At 35.8% G+C, this 22,092-nt stretch overlaps 1 protein-coding gene across 4 annotated transcripts in view; it reads left to right on the top strand.

Annotated features, from left to right (window-relative positions):
* ADAMTS6 (ADAM metallopeptidase with thrombospondin type 1 motif 6) overlaps positions 1–22,092 on the top strand; it is a 240,312-nt gene that overhangs the window by 73,471 nt on the left and 144,749 nt on the right. For all 4 annotated transcript variants that reach the window (XR_004901934.1, XM_036020332.1, XM_036020333.1 and 1 more), the window contains exon 8: positions 18,051–18,094. Coding sequence is in view for 3 of the 4 variants with exons in the window: in XM_036020332.1 (XP_035876225.1) it covers positions 18,051–18,094 (44 nt within the window). In the remaining variant the exon portion in view is untranslated. The remainder of the gene's footprint in view (positions 1–18,050; positions 18,095–22,092) is intronic.

Here is a 22,092-nt window from a genome sequence, read left to right as displayed (position 1 = left end):
ATTTAGAATGAGGGGGCAGATAAAGTGCTTCTCGGATAAGGTCAAGTTCAAGGAGCTCATCATCACCAAGCCCTTAGTATATGAAATGTTTAAAGGGATTTATCTAAGAAAAAGAAGGTGATTAAAACTATGAACAGTAAAATGACAACAAACTCACAACTATCAACAACTGAACCTAAAAAACAAAAACTAAAACCAAGCAAATAACTAGAACATGAGCAGAAGCACAGAAATGGAGATCACATGGAGGGTTATCAGTGGTGAGGGGGAGCGGGGAGAATGAGGGAAAAGATGCAGGGAATAGGAATCATAAATGGTGGGTACAAAACAGATGAGGAGGTTAAGAATAGTATAGGATATGGTGAAGCCAAAGAACTTACATATACAACCCGTGGACATGAACTAAGGATGAAGAATGCTGGACTGAAGGTGGGTACAGGGTGAATGGGTAGACAGGGGAGAAAATAAATGGGACAACTGTGATAGCATAATCAATAAAGTACACTTAAAAAAGAAAAGAAAATTTATAAAGTACTTACCAAACTCAAACTAAAAACACAAACGACCCCATTAAAAAGTGGGCAAAGGCCCTGAATACAGTTTTTTAAACCAAAATAATATATTTTTAGGGTAATAAGCAACAGCCTCTTTCCCCATCCCTTCCCTGCTGTTATTTTTGGGAGTTAGTGTTCTATCTCTAAATAGTATGATTTTATGACAATTTATTTGTACATTTAGACAGTCTCTTTTATTTGTTCTTTTGTGGATAATAATTTCACTGGTTTAAACCATCAACTCTATGCTTACCTTTCTAATATATTTAATCATTTTTAATTCCTCTTCTGGTTACTATTTAAATTTTAAACAATAAACCTTTGTTTCTTTTTTATCAGCTATCAACATCTTTTGCTTCTATAATTTGCAGAAAGCAACATTGGCGTTCACTAGATGTTTTTAAAAGCTGGCTGGAACAGCTTTGTTCATAGGCAGCATAGAACACCATGATTCTCCTCTTCTTCATGGCGTTTAACTACTAATCCTTGTCTTCCGTCTCTTAAGTGCATTTACTCTTTAACTATGTGTGATATATATTATAAGTCATGTCTGTGTGATAGCAATAGATGAGTTGATGGATTTTATCTGGCTATATATACTTCCATGTTAGTAATGTTGTTTATGTATCTTGTTCCTACACAGTGGAAACCAGGTAAGTTGAATTTTCTTGGTTTTTTATCTGGCATAGCTCGACATGTAATAAGGTCATTATTAAAGTACGTTTTAAAAATATTTATTGGTAAACTTATTAAAACAAATTTTGTTCAGTTATTAACAGAGTAGAAGGCTTAGTAGATCAAGGTAACCGAAATAGTTGTTATATATTATGATCCTTCAAGCTTTTCATTGTTTTCTGCAAGGGAAACTGGTCAATATATTGGGAAATTTTTAATCTAGTTTTTTGAGACTTTATGAAGTCATAAAAGCATTTTTGTTATTTATGCTTATTCCCTCTAGTCCCTGAGATAGTCCTGAAGGTGATGAAGCAAGTTTAGCTGGGCCTCCACATAGTTTTTCAGTGGGTGATGAATTCTGACACTCAGTGTTTTGAGAACACTTAAACCCCTCTTATAGACATATAATGGTTAAGTATTCTAATTTTTTTTTCAATTTTTACAAAAGATTTTATTTATTTTTAGAGAGAGGGGAAGGGAGGGAGAGAGGGAGAGAAGCATCATTGTGTGGTTGCCTCTCATGCGCCCCCTACTGGGGACTTGGGTTGTAACCCAGGCATGTGCCCTGACTAGGAATGGAACCATCAACCCTTTGGTTCTCAGGCTGGTGCTCATAATATTCTTAATAAATAATTGTCAGTTGGAATGGGAGAGAAAAATGGTGAGGCATCATTGCCTTATATCACCTTACTGTTTTTGTAGACTAATTTAGCAAACTGGAATATTGATTAGAAAGTAGGATAAGGAAATAAAGTAGAGGGCAAATATGATGCAGTTTGGTTAGAAAAAGAAAAATAACAAAAATCCAGAGAATGAGTAACTGACTATATTTAAGCATAACTTGGAAATCCCCTTAGCAGTAAGGGAATAATAAGATTAGCATGAGTTAACTATGTAGTGTTGTGGTTAAAGCAAATACAGTACAAGGTCACATAAATAAGAATCAAGAATGTAAGAAATGTAATAATTTTCCCATTGTACTTGCCACTGGTCAGAGCCTTGCGAGAGCATTGTTTCTAGTTCTGGGCTCTACCACCACTAAGAAGGACATGGTGAACTTGGAGGAAGTTCAGAGGAGGACCACAAAGATGATTAAAGGGTTGAAAAAGAAACCTAAAAGAAAAAAATTTTAGTAGAGATTATTATTATTCTAGAGAAGAGAAGATTTAGAAATATTTAATTTATGCATAAAGGGTGAAGACCAGATGTTCTCAATCTTCACTGAAGGTCAAACAAATAATCAACCTAACCCATGGCATGAAGGATTTTAATTAGATATAAGAAAGTGTTATACTTAAAATGTTAGAGTAAGTGACTATGGGACATGTGAAATCTTTTGCGACACTGTAGACCCTTACAGATAACACCAAATAGCTCAAAGGGCATTTGAGGCATGTATCATTTTAGTAGGTCATTAGGTAAATTTGCATTTTTTAAATTGTTTTTATCTCACTGAGGAAAATGAACAGTTGATCAATAAATTCTAACTATGATCAGTCCTTACAGAAAATCTTAGTTTGACTTGATAGAGGTCATTTGAGTTGTAGTCAGTTTTGCTAATAAGACAGTGTAGTGTGATGTTCTGTTAAATTAGAAGGATAGTCAATATGACCTCTTTCCCAACTTTCTTTTAGTGAGACCATGCTTTAGAAGAGAAATGGCGGCTGTTGCTTGTTCATTGATTTGATGGTAAATCAATCATCAAATGATTATGCTGAAGCTTAAATATATTTTAGTTTTTAACTTTACATATGTATTTAAAAATGATAAAGTCCTGTGGTGGTGTTTTTTTCTAACAGGAAATGCATTCTATATGAATTTTTAAGATGTAGTCAGGCTTTCAAAATTGATGCTCTTAAATAGTTTGACCATAAATAAAAGTTACTCATCTTTGCAAATCAGCTACCAAAGTACTGTCTAATAAAACCAAACTATTGGTTGCTTGCGGCTAGATTTAAGAGACCTATATACTAACAATAGAAAAATTCTTCTCTCTATTGAGCAATGCCCTACATGTATATTATGCTTTTCCTTTTTTCCTTTAAATAGCTTCTTTGGTTTTGAGGTTTTTGAGCAAGAAGACAAAATAAGCTGTGTACTTTATTTTAAGGCAAAGAGCTGTTGTGGTCTACCATGTTCTTAACAACTAAAAAGATGCTCTAGTAAAAATTAGAAAAAAATTTATGTGCAGTAAAGTTACTTGTATAAACTGTCCTTATATTATAAGTAATATAAAATGACTGAAACAATTTTTCATTGTTTGTAAAGCATTTCTATTACATGATGATGTTAAATATAATTTTTCTCATAATACCAGAAAAAGTTGTATTTTTTTTATAGGGGAGTAATTTGTTTTCTAAGCAAATAGCAAACTGTTAATTATTTTATTTTTTATAAAACCAACTTTTTCATTTAAAAATTGTGTGATCTTTGTTCTAGTGCTATAATTGTTGTGATTATTTTAATATTAAAATTACATGGTGTGTTTGTTCACCCAGCAAAAGGGAACATTAGGATTCTTATTATTTATTCCTAAAGGAGATAATATATCTCTCACAGTGGTTTTTATTAATTAGGTGGACTTAATATATTCTAGAACGTGACCCTTAATCTTGGAGATTTCAATACCTGATTTTTGTCAGCATGCAAATATATTTTTAAAGATACACTTAAAATTAACTAAGCTCTTGATACTGATGTATATGAAATCAAAATATCCTATTCATTGTTAATTTAGAATGAAAAATATGGCTGACAATGGACTAGAATAACAAGTAAGCATAATTAGCACTTTTCTTCCTTGTATTTAAACACATGAAAAATGTAATTATAATCTGAAGACCATTTAATAATTTTATAATGAGAAATACAAATATTCCAAGGATCAAAATCCCATAAAACTCACATAGTCAGTGTTTTTTGTTATTACCTCCTTCTTTCCTCCTTCATCCCCTTCTCCTACTCCTCTTTTTCCTCCTCCTCCTCCTTCCTCTTCTTCCTCCTCTTCTTTCTTCTTTTTTCTTCTTGGCAGATATTATTATATCCCCTAAATACCGATAATTACATTTGGGGAAAAAATGAGACTTATGTAAGTAGTTGTGATATAAAACAATGTGAAACAAATGAATGCTGTAATGATTGGAGAACGAATTGATCACTTTGTGCTTCATGAAGGATGAACTATTTGAACTGAGCTTAAAGGATATGTATGCTGGATTTTGAGGGGTTCTTGAACTCCAAGCTAACATGTTTAGACTTTTGGAAACAATTGCAACTTTTCTAAAATTATATTTTATTGATTATGGTATCACAGTTTTCCCAATATTTCCTCTCTGCTCCCCTCTTCCCAGCACCATCCTTCTCCCTCAGGCAGTCCCCACACTGTTGTCCATGTCCATGGGTCATGCACCTGTGTTCTTTGGCTACTGTATTTCCTGTGCTGTACTTTACATTCTCATGATTATTCTGTAACTACTAATTTGTACTTCTTAATCCCTCCATTGTTTCACCCATCTCTCTGATCCCTTTCCTATCTGGCAACCATCAAAATGTTCAATCTACAATTCTGTTTCTGTTCTACTTGTTTACTTTATTTCGTGTTTTTAAAATTCAATTGTTGATATAAATGCATTTGTTGCCATTTTATTGTTCATATTTTTTATCTTCTTCTTCTTAAAGCAGATCCTTTAACAGTTCATATAATGCTGGTTTGGTGGTGATGTACTTTTTTAACTTTTTCGTGTCTGGGAAGTTCTTTATCTGTCTTCTGATTCTAAATGATAGCTTTGCTGGGTAGAGTAATCTTGGTTGTAGGTCCTTGCTTTTCATCACCTTGAATATTTCTTGCCAATCCCTTCTAGGCCACAAAGTTTCTTTTGAGAAATCAGCTGACAGTAAGTAACTAACTGCTTTTGTCTTGCTGCTTTTAAGATTCTCTATTTGCCTTTAACCATTGACATTTTAATTATATGTCTTGGAATGGGCCTCTTTGGATTCATCTTGTTTCAGTCTCTCTCTGCTTCCTGGACTTGTATGTCTATTTCCTTAACCAAATTAGGGAAGTTTTCTGTCATTTTTTCAAATAGGTTTCCAATTTTTTATTCTTTCTCTTCTTCTTGTACCCCATCATGCTAATATTGGTACACTTGCAGTTGTCTTAGAGGCTCCGTACACTATCCTCATTTTTTTAAATTCTTTTCTCTTCTTGCTGTTCTGATTGGGTGTTTTTTGCTTCCTTATTCCAAATCACTGATTTGATTCTCGGCTTCACCCACTCTACTGTTGATTCCTTGTAAATTGTTTTGTTATTTCAATTCATGTATCCTTCCTTCATTTATGACTGGTTCTTTTTATGGATTCCATGCCCTTTTTTATGCTGTTGAAGTTCACACTAAATTCACAGAGCATCCTTATAACCAGTGTTTTGGACTCTGCATCTAGTAGCTTGCACGTCTTCATTTCGTTTAGTTCTTTTTCTGGAGTTTTGATCTGGTCTTTCATTTGGGCCATGTTTCTTTGTCTCCTCATTTTGGCAGCCTCCCTATGTTTGTTTCTATGTATTAGATAGAGCTGTTTTGTCTTTCAGGCTTTGTAGAGTGGCCTAATGTAGTAGGTGTCATGTAGGGTCCAGTGGCACAACCTTCCCTATTATCCAAGTTGGTTATTTGAGGTGCACCCCTTGTGTGGGCTTGTACACCCTGCTGTTATTGTTGAGCCTTGAATGCTGTTGGCATATCGAAGGTCAGCCACTGCCTGTTTTCTGTCCAGAGTTACACAGCGTAAGCTGCAAAGTGATCTGCAGATGGCTGCTACTTGTGCTGAGCTTGGAGGTGCCCAGGTGAGGCCAAGTTGTGAACAAGGCTGGCTGCTGCTAGTGCCAGGCCTTGGGCCTGAGGAAACTTAGTGAGAAGTTGGGGCTTGCCGAAGCCAGATGCTGCTTGTTTGAGATAATTTAGGAAATCTGAAGGATGGGCCAAGACAAGCCATTCAGTTGGAAGAGACACTGGAAACAGCTTGGGCTGGACCTAAAGTTGGCTGGGGTAGGGCCTCAGGGAACTTTGGGGCAGTTTTGGGGCAGGGCCTCAAAACTATGATTTGACAATCATAGTTTTGAATGAAAGAATAGCAGGAGCAGAACTATGTTTTAGGAATAATAAGCTATCTCTATAAGATACAGTTGGATACAGGTTATTTGCATTCATCTCAATAAGAGGTACTTAAGGATGTATATTAGGAAGTTGTAAGTAGGGTTGAAACTACAGAGCTGAAATCTCTTCACTGAGAAAAGTCCATTTCATTTGAAAGAATAAAGGAAAAGGAGGACACAGTAATTACTCTAAAATAACCAAAGTTCAGTCCAATTAATTGTACTCCAGTGGTGTAAAAGTATAAAAATACTTTCTCTTTCTGGCGTTGCCTGATTAAACCTTTACTGATCTTTTAAGCTTCTTAAGGTGAGGGGTATTCTTGTTCATGTTCTTCCTTACACTCATATGTGATAAGCTCTTAGTAAATATTTGTTGAAAAACTTTAAAATTTTTGATTCATTAACAAAAATGAATCTGTTAGTAGATAAATTTTGAATGAATCCAACATATTCCATTATCTACTTACCAGGGCAATTCTATATTAAATGTACCCTTAACTATGTTTTGCTTTCCTGATCAACACATAGGAATTTCATTATTTTACCATGTTTTGAAGCCTTAAAAATAAAGGTATTGAGAAGGATATTGGGAAATGGGCTCGTGAAAGCATAAACGGATACAACGTTTTTAGAAGGTATTCATTCTATAAACTCTGAATAGTTACAGTGCTCCAGACATTGTGTTGGGGGCTGGGGTAAAGTAGTACGCAAAACAGACCAGTCCCTAAGTTTAAAGAATTTGCACTCTAATGGGAAAGACACATATATGAAATTACTAGTGCGATAATGGCTATGAAGAGAAAATTTAGGGAGCTCAGCAAGAATTTATTAGGGGATTCTTGAATAGTCAGGGAAGACTTCTTTGAGTAAGTCTGTTGACCAGTGCAAAGAGTAGTAAGAGTAACCTAGGAAACAGAGTGGAGTCAGTAGGTAAGTGTTTCAGATGGAGGGAATAGCAAGGTCAAAGTTCATGAAATGGGAGGAAACATGGTATATTCAGGAATCAAAAGAAGGCAATTATGATTTGAGTTTGCAAAGGGGCAACAGAGGCCGACATAAGACTAGAGAGGTAGGCAGGGGCAAGATTATGACAATATGAATGTTAATCCTTATGTTGTTTCAATTCGAGGAATTTATCATAGAAAATTATCTGACAAATGTGCAAAACATAGTGATGTTCATTGTGATTAAGTTTATATCAGAAAACTCAGAAACAATTTAAGTTTACAACAGTAGGGAATTATTTAAATAAATTTTGCTACATCCATGTAGTAGAATTGGATAAAGCCATGCAGTTGATATGCATATGTCTTTATTGACACAGAAAGATCTTCAAAACATATTGATGACTAAAATGAAGGATGCTAAAAATGTAACATCGCACATTTGTGAATGCGTAAAAATATAATATGCATTTAGTCATTGTAAATAAATATATTGTGATTTAGTGACAAAACAAAGAGAAAGTTACTTGGTTAACCAGGAAACAGAAAGAGACTGAAACAGTAATGAGAACAGGCCCAGAGGGCAAATGTGATAATCTGTTGAATTGAAATTATTGATGATTGCAAAGTGTTGAAAACCTGTATTGGCAGGCTTTTATAACTTACATATGGAATTTTCAATCTTATCTAGGTCAATATTTTACAATGGTTTGGGGACAATTTTAATTTTGCAAGGGCAAAAGGCATTCTTGGCTAACAATCTCTATGCTTCCCAATAGAAGTACCCTCCTAGAATGAATGGAAAACTCATATTATGATGTGAATAGCCACAGAGGTTTTTTGCAAACCAATGGTAAATTTTTAATTTACTCCATGAACAAAAACATGGGCAGCCTCTGACATATGATAGGAATTAGTGGCTAAAAGTATCTAGTATTTATCAAGCAAATAACCCTGACATATCTTTGAGAACTATTGTGTAAGATGTCAACAAAAGAATAATAAATATGCCACCTCATCACATAATACACATATGGTCGGTCTTAGGTTTTAGGCATTCAAATGTATCAACAAGTAACTTTTTTTCAGATAATTAATGTGATTCAGAGAAAGAGATGAATACAATGAAAGGTGTAATCTGTGAAATGAGGTACATAAAATGAACCAAATTATCTATTTATTTAAAGTGATGTTATGGACTGAATGTTTGTGTCCCTCTTAAAGTTCATATATTGAAAGCTCATCCCTGGACGGTATTAGGGGGCAGGGCTTTTAGCAGGTAAGTAGATTTAGATGCAGTCCTGAGACACACACACACACACACACACCCCATAATGGGATTAATACCCATGTAAGCATAGGACAAGTGTGAGGAAATAGCAAGAAGGTAGTGGTCTGTAAGTCAGGAAGAGGCCTTTTGCCAGACACCAAATCTGTGAGCATCTTGACCTTGAACTTCCTAGCCTCAGAACTGTGAGAAACAAATGTTTGTTGTTTAAGCCACTCAGGCTGTGGTAGTTTGTTATAGAAGCCCAAGCTGACTAATTCAGCTATTGGTACTTAGCAATGGGGTGCTGCTGTTAACAAGTACCTAAAAATGGGAAGCTTTGGAACTTGATTATGTGTAGAGACTGGAAGAATTTGGAGGTGTGTGCTAGAAGAAGCCATGGTTGCTATGAAGAGATTTTTAAAAGCAATTCTGGTGAGAGCTCAGGGAAAATAAAAAAGAGGAGAGTTGCAGAGAAGGCTTCCATCTTCTTATAGAATATACACAAATGATTGTGAACAAAATTGTTTGGTAGAAGTAAGGATGATAAAGGCCATTTTGGTGATGTCTCAGTCAGAAATGAGGATCATGTTATATTAGACAATGCAGAAAAGGTGGTTCTTGTTATAAACTAGAGAGAACTTGGCTGAATTATGTTCACGTTCTAGTGTTTTGTGGAAGATTGAAGTTGTGAGGGATGAAATTGGATATTTTATTTAGCTGAGATTTCTAAGCAAAGTGTTGAATGAATGGCTTGGTTCTCCCTGACTGCTTATAGTAAAATGTGAAAAGAAAGAAATGAATTGAAAAAAGAAATTGGTGAGCAAAAAGAACTGGAACTTAAAGATTTGGAAAATCACACCCTGTTCAAATCGCAAAAAATGAGGAGGCATGTTCCAAAGAGAACACAAAGGATGTGGCTGACTGACCACATTTGATCAGGGGGTCAGTGTGGGTATTAGCCATAGACATAATCAGCCATCTCAATGGAGCCAGCAATAAAGATGAGATTATACCAGCAGAAACACTGCCAACTGGGACTAAAGGAGAGAAAATAGGAGGGAATAAAGGAAGGCTGTGAACATGCATTATACCTCTTCCTTTTGATTTTTTTCCTTTGGAATGGGAATGTCCATCCTGTGTTTGTCACCACTGTATTTTGGAAATACACAGATTTTCTGGCTTTATAGGTTCACAGCTAAAAAGGAATTTTACCTCAAGATGAATTATACCTAAAGTCTGGCCCATATCTGATTTAGATGGTACTTAGAGGAGACTCTGGACTTTAGAGTTGATGCTGAAATTAGTTAAGACTTTTGTGAGATGAGTTAAGCTTGTTGGGGTGGAATAAGTGTGCGTATATTCTGTGTGCAAGAAGGATGTGAATTTGGGGTGGGGCAGAGGTAAAATTTTATGGACTGAATATTTGTTTCTCCCTCCAAAATCTCAGTGAAATCCAGTTCTTCAATGTGTTGGTATTTAGAGGTGGAACCTTTTGGAGATAATTATCTCTAAGTGAGGTCATGATGGTGGACTCCTTATGATGGGATTAGTGGCCTAATGAGAAGAGAAATAGACACCAGGACCTTCTTTTCATGAGCGAGCACAAGTGAAAAGCCACATGAGCACTCAGGAGAGGGTGGCTGTCGGGAAGCTAGGAAGTGGGCTCTCACGAGACACCAAATCAGCCATCACCTTGACCTTGGACTTCCCGACCTCCAGAGCTGTGAAAAATACATGCCTGTCATTGAAATTGCTCAGTCCATAGTATTCTGTCACAACAATCCAAATTAAGACAAGTGATCTAATATATTTTTTCATTTATCATGAAGAGTGATAAATATTCCTGTACACATGGGGTTAAAATAGTTTTTCTGCATTGTTTTAGTACAATTGGTTTTATAACAGAAGTAATTTTTTGAAATCTGGTGCCTCTTGGAGTGTGCAGAGAAAGCAGAAAATTGCTGTGTCACTATGGTTTGGCTTTCCTCACCACATCGAAGAGTACTAGAGGGGACAGCTCAGTGCCTAGGACCTTCGGTTTGGAAGTAGGTCTGTGACTCAGTGTTAAACAAATGAGTCTCAAAGCGAAGGTTTTGAATCATTGAAAGGAATGCTTCCCTCTAATGACTGTTGCTCTTACGTAAGAATGGAATGTAGTTTTTGGAACAGGTTTTAAGAAACCATCCAGGTATTTCATCATTGTAAGGTAGTGCAATATTTTGCAGACTTAAAAATGGAACTTAATTATATGTTTTGGTCAGTTCCTTTTGATAGTCATGCCTAGCCAAAAATCATTAGGAAATTAGAGTTGAAAGTATGTAAAGCAGAAATGTGTATCAGTGTTGTAGTAACAGATATTCAACGTGCCTCTTGGGTTTTGATCTCGGTCAATCAAATGTATGAGTTTAGGGTGAGGCAGTGACAAAGTGTGCATTCATCGACTCATCCAGAAGCAGAACCCTGACTTCCTTTGGGTACCTGGCTTTGCGTAGGTTCCCGAAGATCATGTTTCGGAGTTCTTTTTTTTAATCTCCCTAGGGGCCTTTCTTATTCTTTCGTGAAGAGAAAACAAAACAAGTAACATAGTGATAAGGTGTTTTTCTGTCCAAGTTCGGAAACCAGAGAGCCTTTTCTTACCATCTTTCAGCTTTTCTATCACTTCTTAGGACTCCAGGTAGTTTTTAGCCTAGCCTAAATTTAGGGCTTTTAGCCAAAGGCCTAAGTTTAGGAGCTCTTGCCACATCTGGGTTGGGCAAGGTGTTTTAGCAATCTGTTTTTTAAAGGGTGATGAGAGTAGACAGTGGGGAACTCCTTTTCCTCAGTCCTTCCTTCAATTTGTATGACAGCAGGATAAGTCCTGAAACTTTTCTTTGCAATTTTTCCTGAAGAGGCTCAGGTTTAAAGTAAAATAAGGCCAAATCATAGGATGGTAGAGAAAGTTCATAGGATCTGAACTTGGTGCAAGGTAAAAATGAGAACGGAAGGGGTGCAGTGTGAAATGCGTGACGATTAAATGCTTTAATGTTGAAAAATGACGCTTAAAGGCAAGCTGTGTGAAGACCGAGAGATCTACACAGGAGCTGAAATAAGCTGGTTCATACGTGGCCTACTTTGAGAAATTGTGGTTTAAGTGTAGTGTAGCTTGAATTGGGTAACTTCTCAAGATTCTTATCATCTGTAGAAATATGGGACTGACAGCAAAGTGAATAGTTTATAGGAAAGAATCAAAGTTATACATGAAAAAGGAGGAAAAATAGTAACAACAGAATGGGTGAATAAGAAAAACACAAAAAGGAATTTTTAAAAAGGTAAAATATGAAAGAATCATAAGTTTATGAAAATAGGAAAGTAAATTAATTAAAGCAATTTAATTTTTAGAAAATATTTCTTTTTAAAAATATATTTTATTGATTATACTATTACAGTTGTCCCATTTTTCCCCCTTCACTCCCTTCCACCCTGTACACCCTCTCCCACCCATATACCCCCTTTAGTCATGTCCATGTGTCATACTTATAAGTTCTTTAGCTTCTACATTTCCCATACTATTCTTACCCTCCCCCTATCTATTTTCAACCTACAATCTATGCTACTTATTCTCTGTACCTTTCCCCCCTCTCTCCTCCTCCCACTCCTCTGTTGCTAACTCTCCATGTAATCTCCATTTCTGTGGTTCTATTCCTGTTCTAGTTGTTTGCTTAGTTTCTTTTGGTTTTGCTTTAGGTGTGGTTGTTAATAATTGTGAGTTTGCTGTCCTTTTACTATACATGTTTTTCTTTATCTTCTTTTCTTAGGTAAGAGTCCCTTTAACATTTCATAAAATAAGGGCTTGGTGATGATGAACTCCTTTAACTTGATCTTATCTGAGAAGCACTTTATCTGCCCTTCCATTCTAAATGAAAGCTTTGCTGGATAGAGCAATCTGGGATATAGGTCCTTGTCTTTCATGACTTGGAATCTTTCTTTCCAGCCCCTTCTTGCCTGTAAGGTCTCTTTTGAGAAATCAGCTGACAGTCTGATGGGAACTCCTTTGTAGGTTACTGTCCCCTTACCTCTTGCTGCTTCTAGGATTCTCTCCTTCATTTTTACCTTGGCTTATGTAATTATGATGTGCCTCGGTGTGTTTCTTCTGGGGTCCAACTTCTTTGGGGTTCTTTGAGCTTCCTGGATTTCCTGGAAGTCTATTTCCTTTGCCAGAATGGGGAAGTTCTCCTTTATTATTTGTTCAAATACGTTTTCAATCTGTTGCTTTCCCTTTTCCCCTTCTGGTACTCCTATAATTCGGATGTTAGAACGTTTAAAGATGTCCTGGAGGTTCCTAAGCTTCTCCTCATTTTTTTGAATTCTTATTTCTTCATTCTTTCCTGTTTGGTTGTTTTTTTCTTCCTTCTGGTCCACTCTATTGTTTTGAGCCCCAGTTTTCTTCCCATCGCTATTGGTTCTCCGTGCATCTTCCTTCATCTCTTTTATGGTAACCTGAATTTTTTCATGTAATTTGCGCCCAAAATTAACTAATCCTGTCAGCTTCCTGATCACCAGTGTTTTGAACTGTGCATCTGATAGATTGGCTATCTCTTGGTCGCTCAAAAGGATGAGCTCTGGGGCATTGCTCTGTTTTTCTGTTTGAGACATGTCTCTCTCTCTCTTTTTTTTTTTTTTTTTTTGATCTGGTCACTCCTGTTACAGTGAGGGACGGAGCCTTAGGTGTTCACCAGGGCTGGGCACCCCAGTCGCTAGATTGTAACGTTGTATGTGGGGGCAGGGGTGGGAGGGAACAATGGCGGTAGCTCCATTCTCTGGGACCTCAGTCCCTTCTCTGGGATCCTGGGTTGCGCGCTCTGCTCTGGTCCACAATCGCCACCTCACTGGGTCCACCAGCCGCCGCTTGCGTACTCAGGGTCCACCTGCTGCGATCTTGTGCGCCCTGGATGGTTTACTCGCTCCCGGTTACCTAGGCGCCCAGTTCTCCCCGATCTCTGAGCGCTGCAACCCGAGCCCGGCTCTTCCTCTCCGCCCCTCCTACCGGCCTGGATGAACGGGTCTACTTCAACTTCTTGGCTGTCCGACTTCCATTCAGATAAATTCTCTGTCAGTTCTTGGTGTTATTCTGCCTCTAAATTGTTGTTGTTCTAATCTTGGTTGTGTGTGGAGGTACCGTGTGTCCACCTACGCCTCCATCTTTCCGGAAGTTTCTAGAAAATATTTCAAATGATTACCTTGAACTTATGCTGATTATTTTATTATGCATAGGTAACACAGTGTTAAGCAAGCACAACCTAGGTTTGGGAAAATATTTGCATTAATCAATTCTGTATTGAGATGGAAATGTAGCATAGTTGAGGAAGTCTATCTTAAAAAAGGTTAGTTTTTAAAAAAAATATGTCATTCTCAATTTTGATATGAATACAACTTGATTTTATATTGTGTAATTTGTGGATACGACTGGTTAAACTTTTTAACCCATGGCTAATCTGCTCAAGATTTTAAGAACAGCTTAAAGAAGAGTAGTCTTGTAGAAGTATATATCATAGTGGATATAGCCACATATAAATTTTTTCTTAGTACTGTTACTGCGTTTTCCCTCCACCAATTAGAAATTTTGGGGGTTTCACATTTTCGCTCTGACCTAAGCTAATGTGGTCAGGCAAATTGTTAGGGTGAGTGAGCATTGCTGTCAGTTACAATGAAGAGAGTTAGGTGAAATTTCCATTAAGCATACAAATATTTATTAACAAACAAGGGGGTACAAAATAGTTCATATTCCAAGTTCTGTAGACTTGACACTCCAGCTCTCTGTTATTAGGTGCTCTGTTAATACTTTGTATGAAAAATGCACTGAATAAGAACATGAACATGTTTTGAGACAGAACTCTGTTACTCTAATATGTGTCACGTCTGGCACCGTGACCCTCCAAACCATGAGTGGACACTCGAGACAAGTCTCAGATGCAAAGTATGCAGCCCACAAAGTTTGGTGGATCCTTGTATGTGTTCATGCAGAATGGGGAGTGCCTCTGAAATATTTTGGTCAATCGCTAAGTCTGGAACACCACTAATTTCTTTTTTTAATGAAAAATATATTTTTAATATTTACTAAACATTCATTAAGCTAATTATTGTTTTCTGTGTTGACAGACATAGCTGAAACATTTTTCTGACTAAATGTTGGTTATATAAAATATATTTAATAAAGTAAAAATTATACTCTCCCTACTCTCCCACCTCTTCCTTAGATATCCACCATAATCCTCCCAACTTTTATCTGAATACAAACTTAGTTTGTGTACATACTCATATAAACATACAACTTTTTTTCTATTTTGCAAACTATATTCTAAATTTCTTTTGTCTGTAAGAAAAAAACAAATCAGTTTTGGCATTCAGTGTGTTTAATAATCTGTGCCCACCACACCAACTCTATATTCATTTTCTGATATTTTATTCTGTATAGTCAATGTTTCAGCCTCTCTAGACTTCACAAGGTCCCCTGCATGCGCTTTACCCTTTCTGGACCTCGCTACTTTGATGATTCTGTTTTCTGCCTGGAAGGTGTGTACTTCTGTATTTTATCATTCTAAGTCTTAAAATGTGTTTCAGATGTTATGTCCTAAATGCATGTTTCCTACTTTGCTACTGTGGAATCACTCCTTCCTCTGTATTTCCATAGTATTTTGTACATAACAGCTATGGCAATGATTATCATTGTAGTAGCTAACGAGTATTGGCTCTATTGTGTATCAGTTTAACTTTTTGTTTCATTGATTTAATCATCTTCCCAAATTATTTTATAGCTCACCTGCTATGGGTGTTTTCTTAAACAGACCACAACAAACTTAATTATCTTGAGATTCTAGGATATGGGTCTATACCTGGGCATATGATAGGTGGCAAGCAAAACCACGTATGAAAGAATGAATGTAAAAATGTTGCTCTTCAGTACTTGATGTGAGAAATAATGCATGGAAAGCAACAATTAATTGCTCTCTGTCTGAATAAAGAATGTAGAAGGATACAGTGTGAATTGAATTGGATGCAAAAGCCGAAAGGGGATGGCATGGCTTTTCCCTGTAGAATATCCTGTAGAGTCATCTGTAAGTATGTCTTAGAGGATTGGGGGAAACTGAGGAAAATGTAAGCGGAATTATCTTAGTCTGAGATGGGTTAAGTCTGCATTATTTGTTGATGGCTTTAGCCTTCATGCAGGTATTTTGGGTAGTTACTACACAGTGAAATAAAAGGCCTAGGCAAAATGCGAGCAGGTGAGAGAGGACTGCTATGAGGTGAAAATATAAGTTGTATTTGTCTGTGAGCTTCAAACTTCTTGCTTAATTGTGCCTCCTAAAATAATTTTGAAAAGTGATGTACCACGTTACACATTTTAAAGCTGTTACATAAAATAGTTATTTAATCATAAGCCTAGGTAGCTACAGGGACTACTTAAAAACATATTCTATGATGTGTGTATGCTTTAAATAAATTTTGTCAAAACATTGTAGTTGCCTATTTCACTGAATCATGAAAAATATTCACCATATCATCTAACTGGCTGAGTCTGTCTTCACTGCCAAACTGCTTAGGTGAGTCAGACTTAATGTCTGTCAATAACAAGCCTGACTTTATTTTTTAGAAAAAAATGAATATGCTAATACAGTCTAGGACAACCATTTCACATCTGAATTCTAATTGTGGGATGGATATCTAGACTGGTTTATAAGCAGTCAGACAGACGGGTAGAAAGCAGGAGACTTGCCAGGGGAAAATAAGCATTACACCCTTCAAGTTTTCCTGCTTTGCTCATAAGGATTATCCCCCAGGATCCATGCATTCTTGAATTATCCCTTTGCATTGTGCTCAGTAGACTTGCACACCCAGGGGGCAATACACCATAACAAGGTTTGGGATGGGTGAGAAGTATGCCTTTTTTGTAAAGTAGAAACAGGGCTCTTGTGAAAGGCAAAAGAGGAAAGAAGAAACTGGTGGCTTGCAGGTGCATTCTCAGACGGATCAGTTTTGGGAAAGGGCACATGTGGAAGCTGCGGATTTGGAAATGGGTTCTGCTTAAATATTTATATTTGGGTTACTCTTTATGAAAAGTCTTTGTTTACATTTTCTGGAAGACAGCTGGCATGGATTGTGTCTCTGTAATATTCTAGGCATTACACACTGCGATCGCAGGATAAATTGAGTGTGACACCTGAAATGTACTTTCTGCTGCTTTGGTAAATACACCAAGTGCCCTCTCATATCTTATATTCAGGAGTGGACCAGATACTGAAATCTGTTGGTTTGCAAATTACAAGAGAAAGGAGAGGATGAGTGTATAAATGGTCAAAATAGAAAAGTATATAAGAGGAGAAGAAATCCCTCCCCTCAGATGTAAGAAAACATTTGTAGAGTTTGAACAAGGTGAAGATGAAGAGTTGATTAGGGGATTAATTACAACACCCCCCTACCCCCCGCAGTAATTGGAACTAACCATTATTTATTTACAGTAAAAAAGGACTTTTACAACTTGGACTTTCCTGCGCTCCCAGTGTGTAATGCCTGAAATTTTATTCTGTAACTAAAAAGCTTTTTATTTCTAGTCTAAAACATAGGCAAATAAAAATATTCATTCTTTTCAAAATTATTTTAATATCACATTAGAAACTGTTTTTGGTTTTAAAAATAAATTTGTAAGAATATTTTTTAAATGGTTAAAATAAATGTTTACATCAGTATTGACTGAGCATTCTAAATGTATTTTAAAATGTGCAACTTTATTTTATGAACTCCATCTTTTGTATTGAGTTATAATGCAACACAGCATTAGAATAACTCTGACCAATGTTAGGAAAGCTTCCTAGTGAGCTATTTGTTTAGCTATTTATAAACATAAATATTGGCAAATCATGTAAAATATTGGCATTTTAACCACAGAAAATTACTGGTATACAACTAAGAAAACTAAGCAATATCAATTTTATTCTCATTGTTTTATTGCTCTAGCTTTTTTTTTTTAAATGAAATAAGAACCTATGTTAAGCCTGTAGCCCAGAAGTATAAAATACTGTCTATGGCTATAATAAGAAAATATTCCAGCAGGTTCAAAAGAGATTGGGAATAAAAAGCTACCCATTTGCTTTGTGTAGAAGCAGTAGCAATCTGCAGACAAGCTATTCCAGCTTCAAAACAGTAAGGTAGATGGTTTTATGGAACTTGCAATTACAAAAATCCACTTTAACCTTTCTTTCTTGCTGGCAGGTGTCCCGCTGGCTTGTAGCCAGAGCTGTGAGTGTAGTGCAGCCGGCGGTGGCCCCCAGGGTGCTGAAAATGCCAACACTCCAGCTGGCTGCTCATAATTGCACTGATTGTGGTCTGACAACCAGAGCTCCAAGAAAAAAAAAATGTGATGAATATGTGAAAATATTTTACAGATTTGATCACATTACAAATTTTATCTCTTTTTTTCTCCTTTATAGATATGATATCTGCACTTATAAAAATAAGCCCTGTGGAACCCTGGGTAAGTGTTTTATAAGGGGAAGACAGTTTAACTTGTCTCTTTGGCCCTGTGACTTTCCTCTTGATTGTTGATTTGATCAATTTCATTTCTGACACGTCTGAAGTTATTCCTATAAATTGTTAAACCTGACCTTCGTAGATATGTCACTTACTAGGAAAGAAGTAGAGTGATGATTAAAAACAACTTAGAAGATGGTCCTGTCTGGTGTAGTTCAATGGTTTGAGCACAGGCTGCGAACCAAAGGGTTGCCGGTTTGATTCCCCGTCAGGGCACATGTCTGGGTTGTGGGCCAAGTCCCCAGTGGGGGCTGTGTGAGAGGCAACCACACATTGATGTTTTTGTCTCTCTGTCCCGCTTCTGTCCCCTCTCTCTAAAAATAGATAAATAAAATCTTAAAAGCAACTTAGAAGATGATTAAAAAATCATCAAACAATAATGATAAATCAAAAGTTGCCACTCATTTTCACAGAATCTATCTCTGTAATTTATTTTCCAAAAATACCAAGGAGTTTGAGAGCAAATAAAAGCAACCAGCATCTTTAAATTTTAGGCAAGGAAAGAAAGGGAAAAAAACCAACTTTGGAGTTACTTAAAGAAGAGGCATAGAGAACAGTATTTTTGGAGGGAGATACAATTTGGTAGAAATAGTATATCCCCATAATTTAAGATATTAATGGAAATTTTTAATACCTCAACAAGAAAATACAATTTTGTAAAGTATTACAGACAGTAGTAGAGAATACAGGATTATATTTCTTGTGTGCTCTCCCCCCAAATCATTTTTAAAGCATTTCTGTAATATGGCAGAATTTCAAAAAATCACATTATGTTGCAGATCATAACTTTATACTGGTAAAAGTTAACTGCAAGTACAAGTGGGTGGAAATGGTAGCTTTCAAGTAGACTGAATTATTAAGCAAATAGAGTTATTTTAAGAAACAGCAACTTTTTCTATGATAATTTTTTGGTGTCATAGAGACTTTTTATAGACTCAGAAGCTAAGCAACTGAAGGTGAATTCATTAGTTTCTCCATGATGTCTCGATTTTCTTATCTGTAAAGGAATAATTGTAAAATCTATTCCTATGCAACTCCGAAGAATTTTTTAAAGTCAAATTAAGTAGAAGTGGGAAAGAAGGTATTACCTAACTTCCTGGGGAGTTCAGTGAATCATCTCTTCAGAGATTAAAATTTTTCTTGATGATTTTACCTTGCCTTCCAGTCTTCTCCTACCTTATCTCCCTCAGGATTTATGGCCAAAGGAGAAATCCCAATTAGCCAAGGATGAGTATTACGGTGGAGAAGTTTGATAGTTAAAAAGCATGATGCAGAAAGAGCTCTCTGCTGAGAGAGCTCACTTCAAAAAGGTTTTATTCACAGTGTGTTTTGGGTTAACAAGAGCAGCGTAATCCAATGGAAGGGACCTTGAACTGGAGACAAACGACTGACTTTGACAATTTACCTTTTACAGTTTATTTAGCTTTTTGTAACTCAGTTCCTTTATGAAGTAGGAGTAATATCTGCCCTTATGTTATAAGGATACTGTTAAAATCATTTAAGTAAGAAAATAGAAAGGTATTTAGTGAAGAAGTATTATAAAACATGAACTGTTATTATGTAATGTGGAAGTTATACTGTTTAGGTTAACTTTTCTGTTATTGAAATTCTGTAAGCATTTACTAAGTGCTGAATCAATTTTAAATACAGTAGACACAGCCTCAAAGAAGGTATAAGCTAGAGGTTTTGTGAGGAAGTACATATCCATATACATATATAGGTACAGGTGCATGTGTATATATGTGTATGTATGCATATCATATTTGCATATGCTTTTTGAAGATAAATTATTTACATTGAGATGTGTTCTTCCTTGGCACATTAGTTATAACACTGCCTAGTACTTTTGTTGTCATTTTTGCCAAAGTAGATTTGAGGTACTTTTCAACCAGAATAATGTGTTCAAATTTTTATGGTTTATTCATTTCTAGAATTGATATATGTCAATGCTTTTTCAAGCTCAATGTAAAAGTTTCAAATAGTAAATCATTGTAAATTATGTTTTATACTGTCTCATAGTGGAAACTGAATGAGCTGCATGTGTATGTATGTGTTGACCTTATGTGGAATTAATCAGGTTTTTTTCTTTTTGACTGGGTATTCTATTCATGTTGGTTTTTATGCTGATTCTTGTATATTCTCTTGCTTACTTAGTACCTCTGACAACCAATTTTAACTTGGCTAAGTAGATTTAAGGGTGCAAACTGTGGCCATCAAACTGAGGAAATCTAAATGACCCAAATAGTAACCAAACCCCTATTAACACAATCACACATACGAACTTTGACAGCTTCAATTTTATAGGAATACAGAAAATGGTGGGGGGTTGTGAAAATATATTGGCATTTAAATTATTCTTTTATTTCAGTTAAGGTTTACCTTTACATTTTTAACAAGTATAAGTTATTTCCCAAATATGCCCTTTCTTAAATTGTTCTTTTAGTAGAGCTAACAATTTTATATCAGATACAGAGGTACATCGGTGCTTACAAATAAATGCACCTTGGGGAGTCATTGAAAATTCTCAGTTAAAAACACAGCTGCATGGCACATATCAAACAACAGCAAACAAAATCCTAACCTGTGGAGCAACATATTTAGGGAAATGTAAGGAATGTTAATTTAACAATAATTATTTGTATTAATATTTTTAAACCCAATTTTATAAAGCTCAAAAAACAAATCGTTTCAAGTAGCTTTTTCTTCCCATATCATGGACCCCGTTGAACCCAGTAGCTTAAAGCCATTTAACATATGGCAAAATTTGTTTTTTTTTTTCTTTCTTTCTCACTCTTTCTCTCTCTGCATGGAGTTTGAAAATAACATTTATTACATATTTTTAATGGACCAAAAATGTTAAGCTGCCTTGCTCCAGCTAGTTCCTCTTTTTACATGCTCTTCTTCAGGTCCTAAGACTTGTAAGTGAAGGGAAGCACAGGACAAGGGTAACACTAGTGTTTATAATAACTCCGTGAGACAGAAACTAACCTCTTCTCCAGCTCCTGCCTCTTCCATACAAAACAGCAGGAAAAGTAAATGATCTATTAGCAAATCCAGCACTAACCTCATCTCTCTTCCAATGTGATTATTATGTGAATATTTTATAATATAAGATACAGAGAAACAATATCTAGAGCTCTCAGTCAAATATGAACTGAATCGCTTTTACTGGTCCAAATTAGTGCAACTGAGAAACTGCTCCTAGCACAGAGCATTGTTTATTTCACTCAATAAATATTCATTGAATTGGATTAAAATCACTTCTGTTATGAGGATAATTATTAATATGTAGGTGACGATAGTACAATACAAACATATAAAAAGTTTTTCCTATTTTTCCTTCAACTTCTTCTACATAACGTTCATTCCTATGTGTGTTGAGTATGATCAGCCATGTGTTTCCTTGTAACACATGACATTTTATCTTCTGCACGAAAGTTACATTTTTCTAAGCACTGTTTTAAAGTTATATTCTAATGCACAGAGCATGATATTCATTTGGAAGTAAATATTAAAACTTTTACATACTAAAATTCCCAAGGGAAGAATACTTTGAGTAACATAACATTTCACTAGAATCAGCGAATTAACACCATAGTTTTTCTTTATTAGTAAAACTCTGATGCGTTGAAGGGGGATGGGAGCAGGAGGAGTACACTGAATGTGTGAATGACTTTCCTACCATGAAAACACTTAAATAAATTGTTGCATCACTATCAGGACTAATTTCAAAAGATTAAACATATGCAACAACCTCCTATCTTCAACTTTTCTCCTTTTCCTCTTGTGCATCATTCATTTTTGTTTTTATAAAAATGTCATTTAAAAAAACCATTTGGGATTCCCTTTTTTTGGTAACTAAAAAGTTGCTTGTATATTTTTATGAACCCACTAAACTTAAACAGATCTCTTTAGAAAAATAATGTGGATATATTTTGCTTT

This window comes from Phyllostomus discolor, chromosome 3 (assembly GCF_004126475.2).
Source record: "Phyllostomus discolor isolate MPI-MPIP mPhyDis1 chromosome 3, mPhyDis1.pri.v3, whole genome shotgun sequence".
NCBI lineage: Eukaryota > Metazoa > Chordata > Mammalia > Chiroptera > Phyllostomidae > Phyllostomus > Phyllostomus discolor.
The sequence above is the reverse complement of the archived record's forward strand: the minus strand, read 5'-3'. Positions and strand labels throughout refer to the sequence as shown.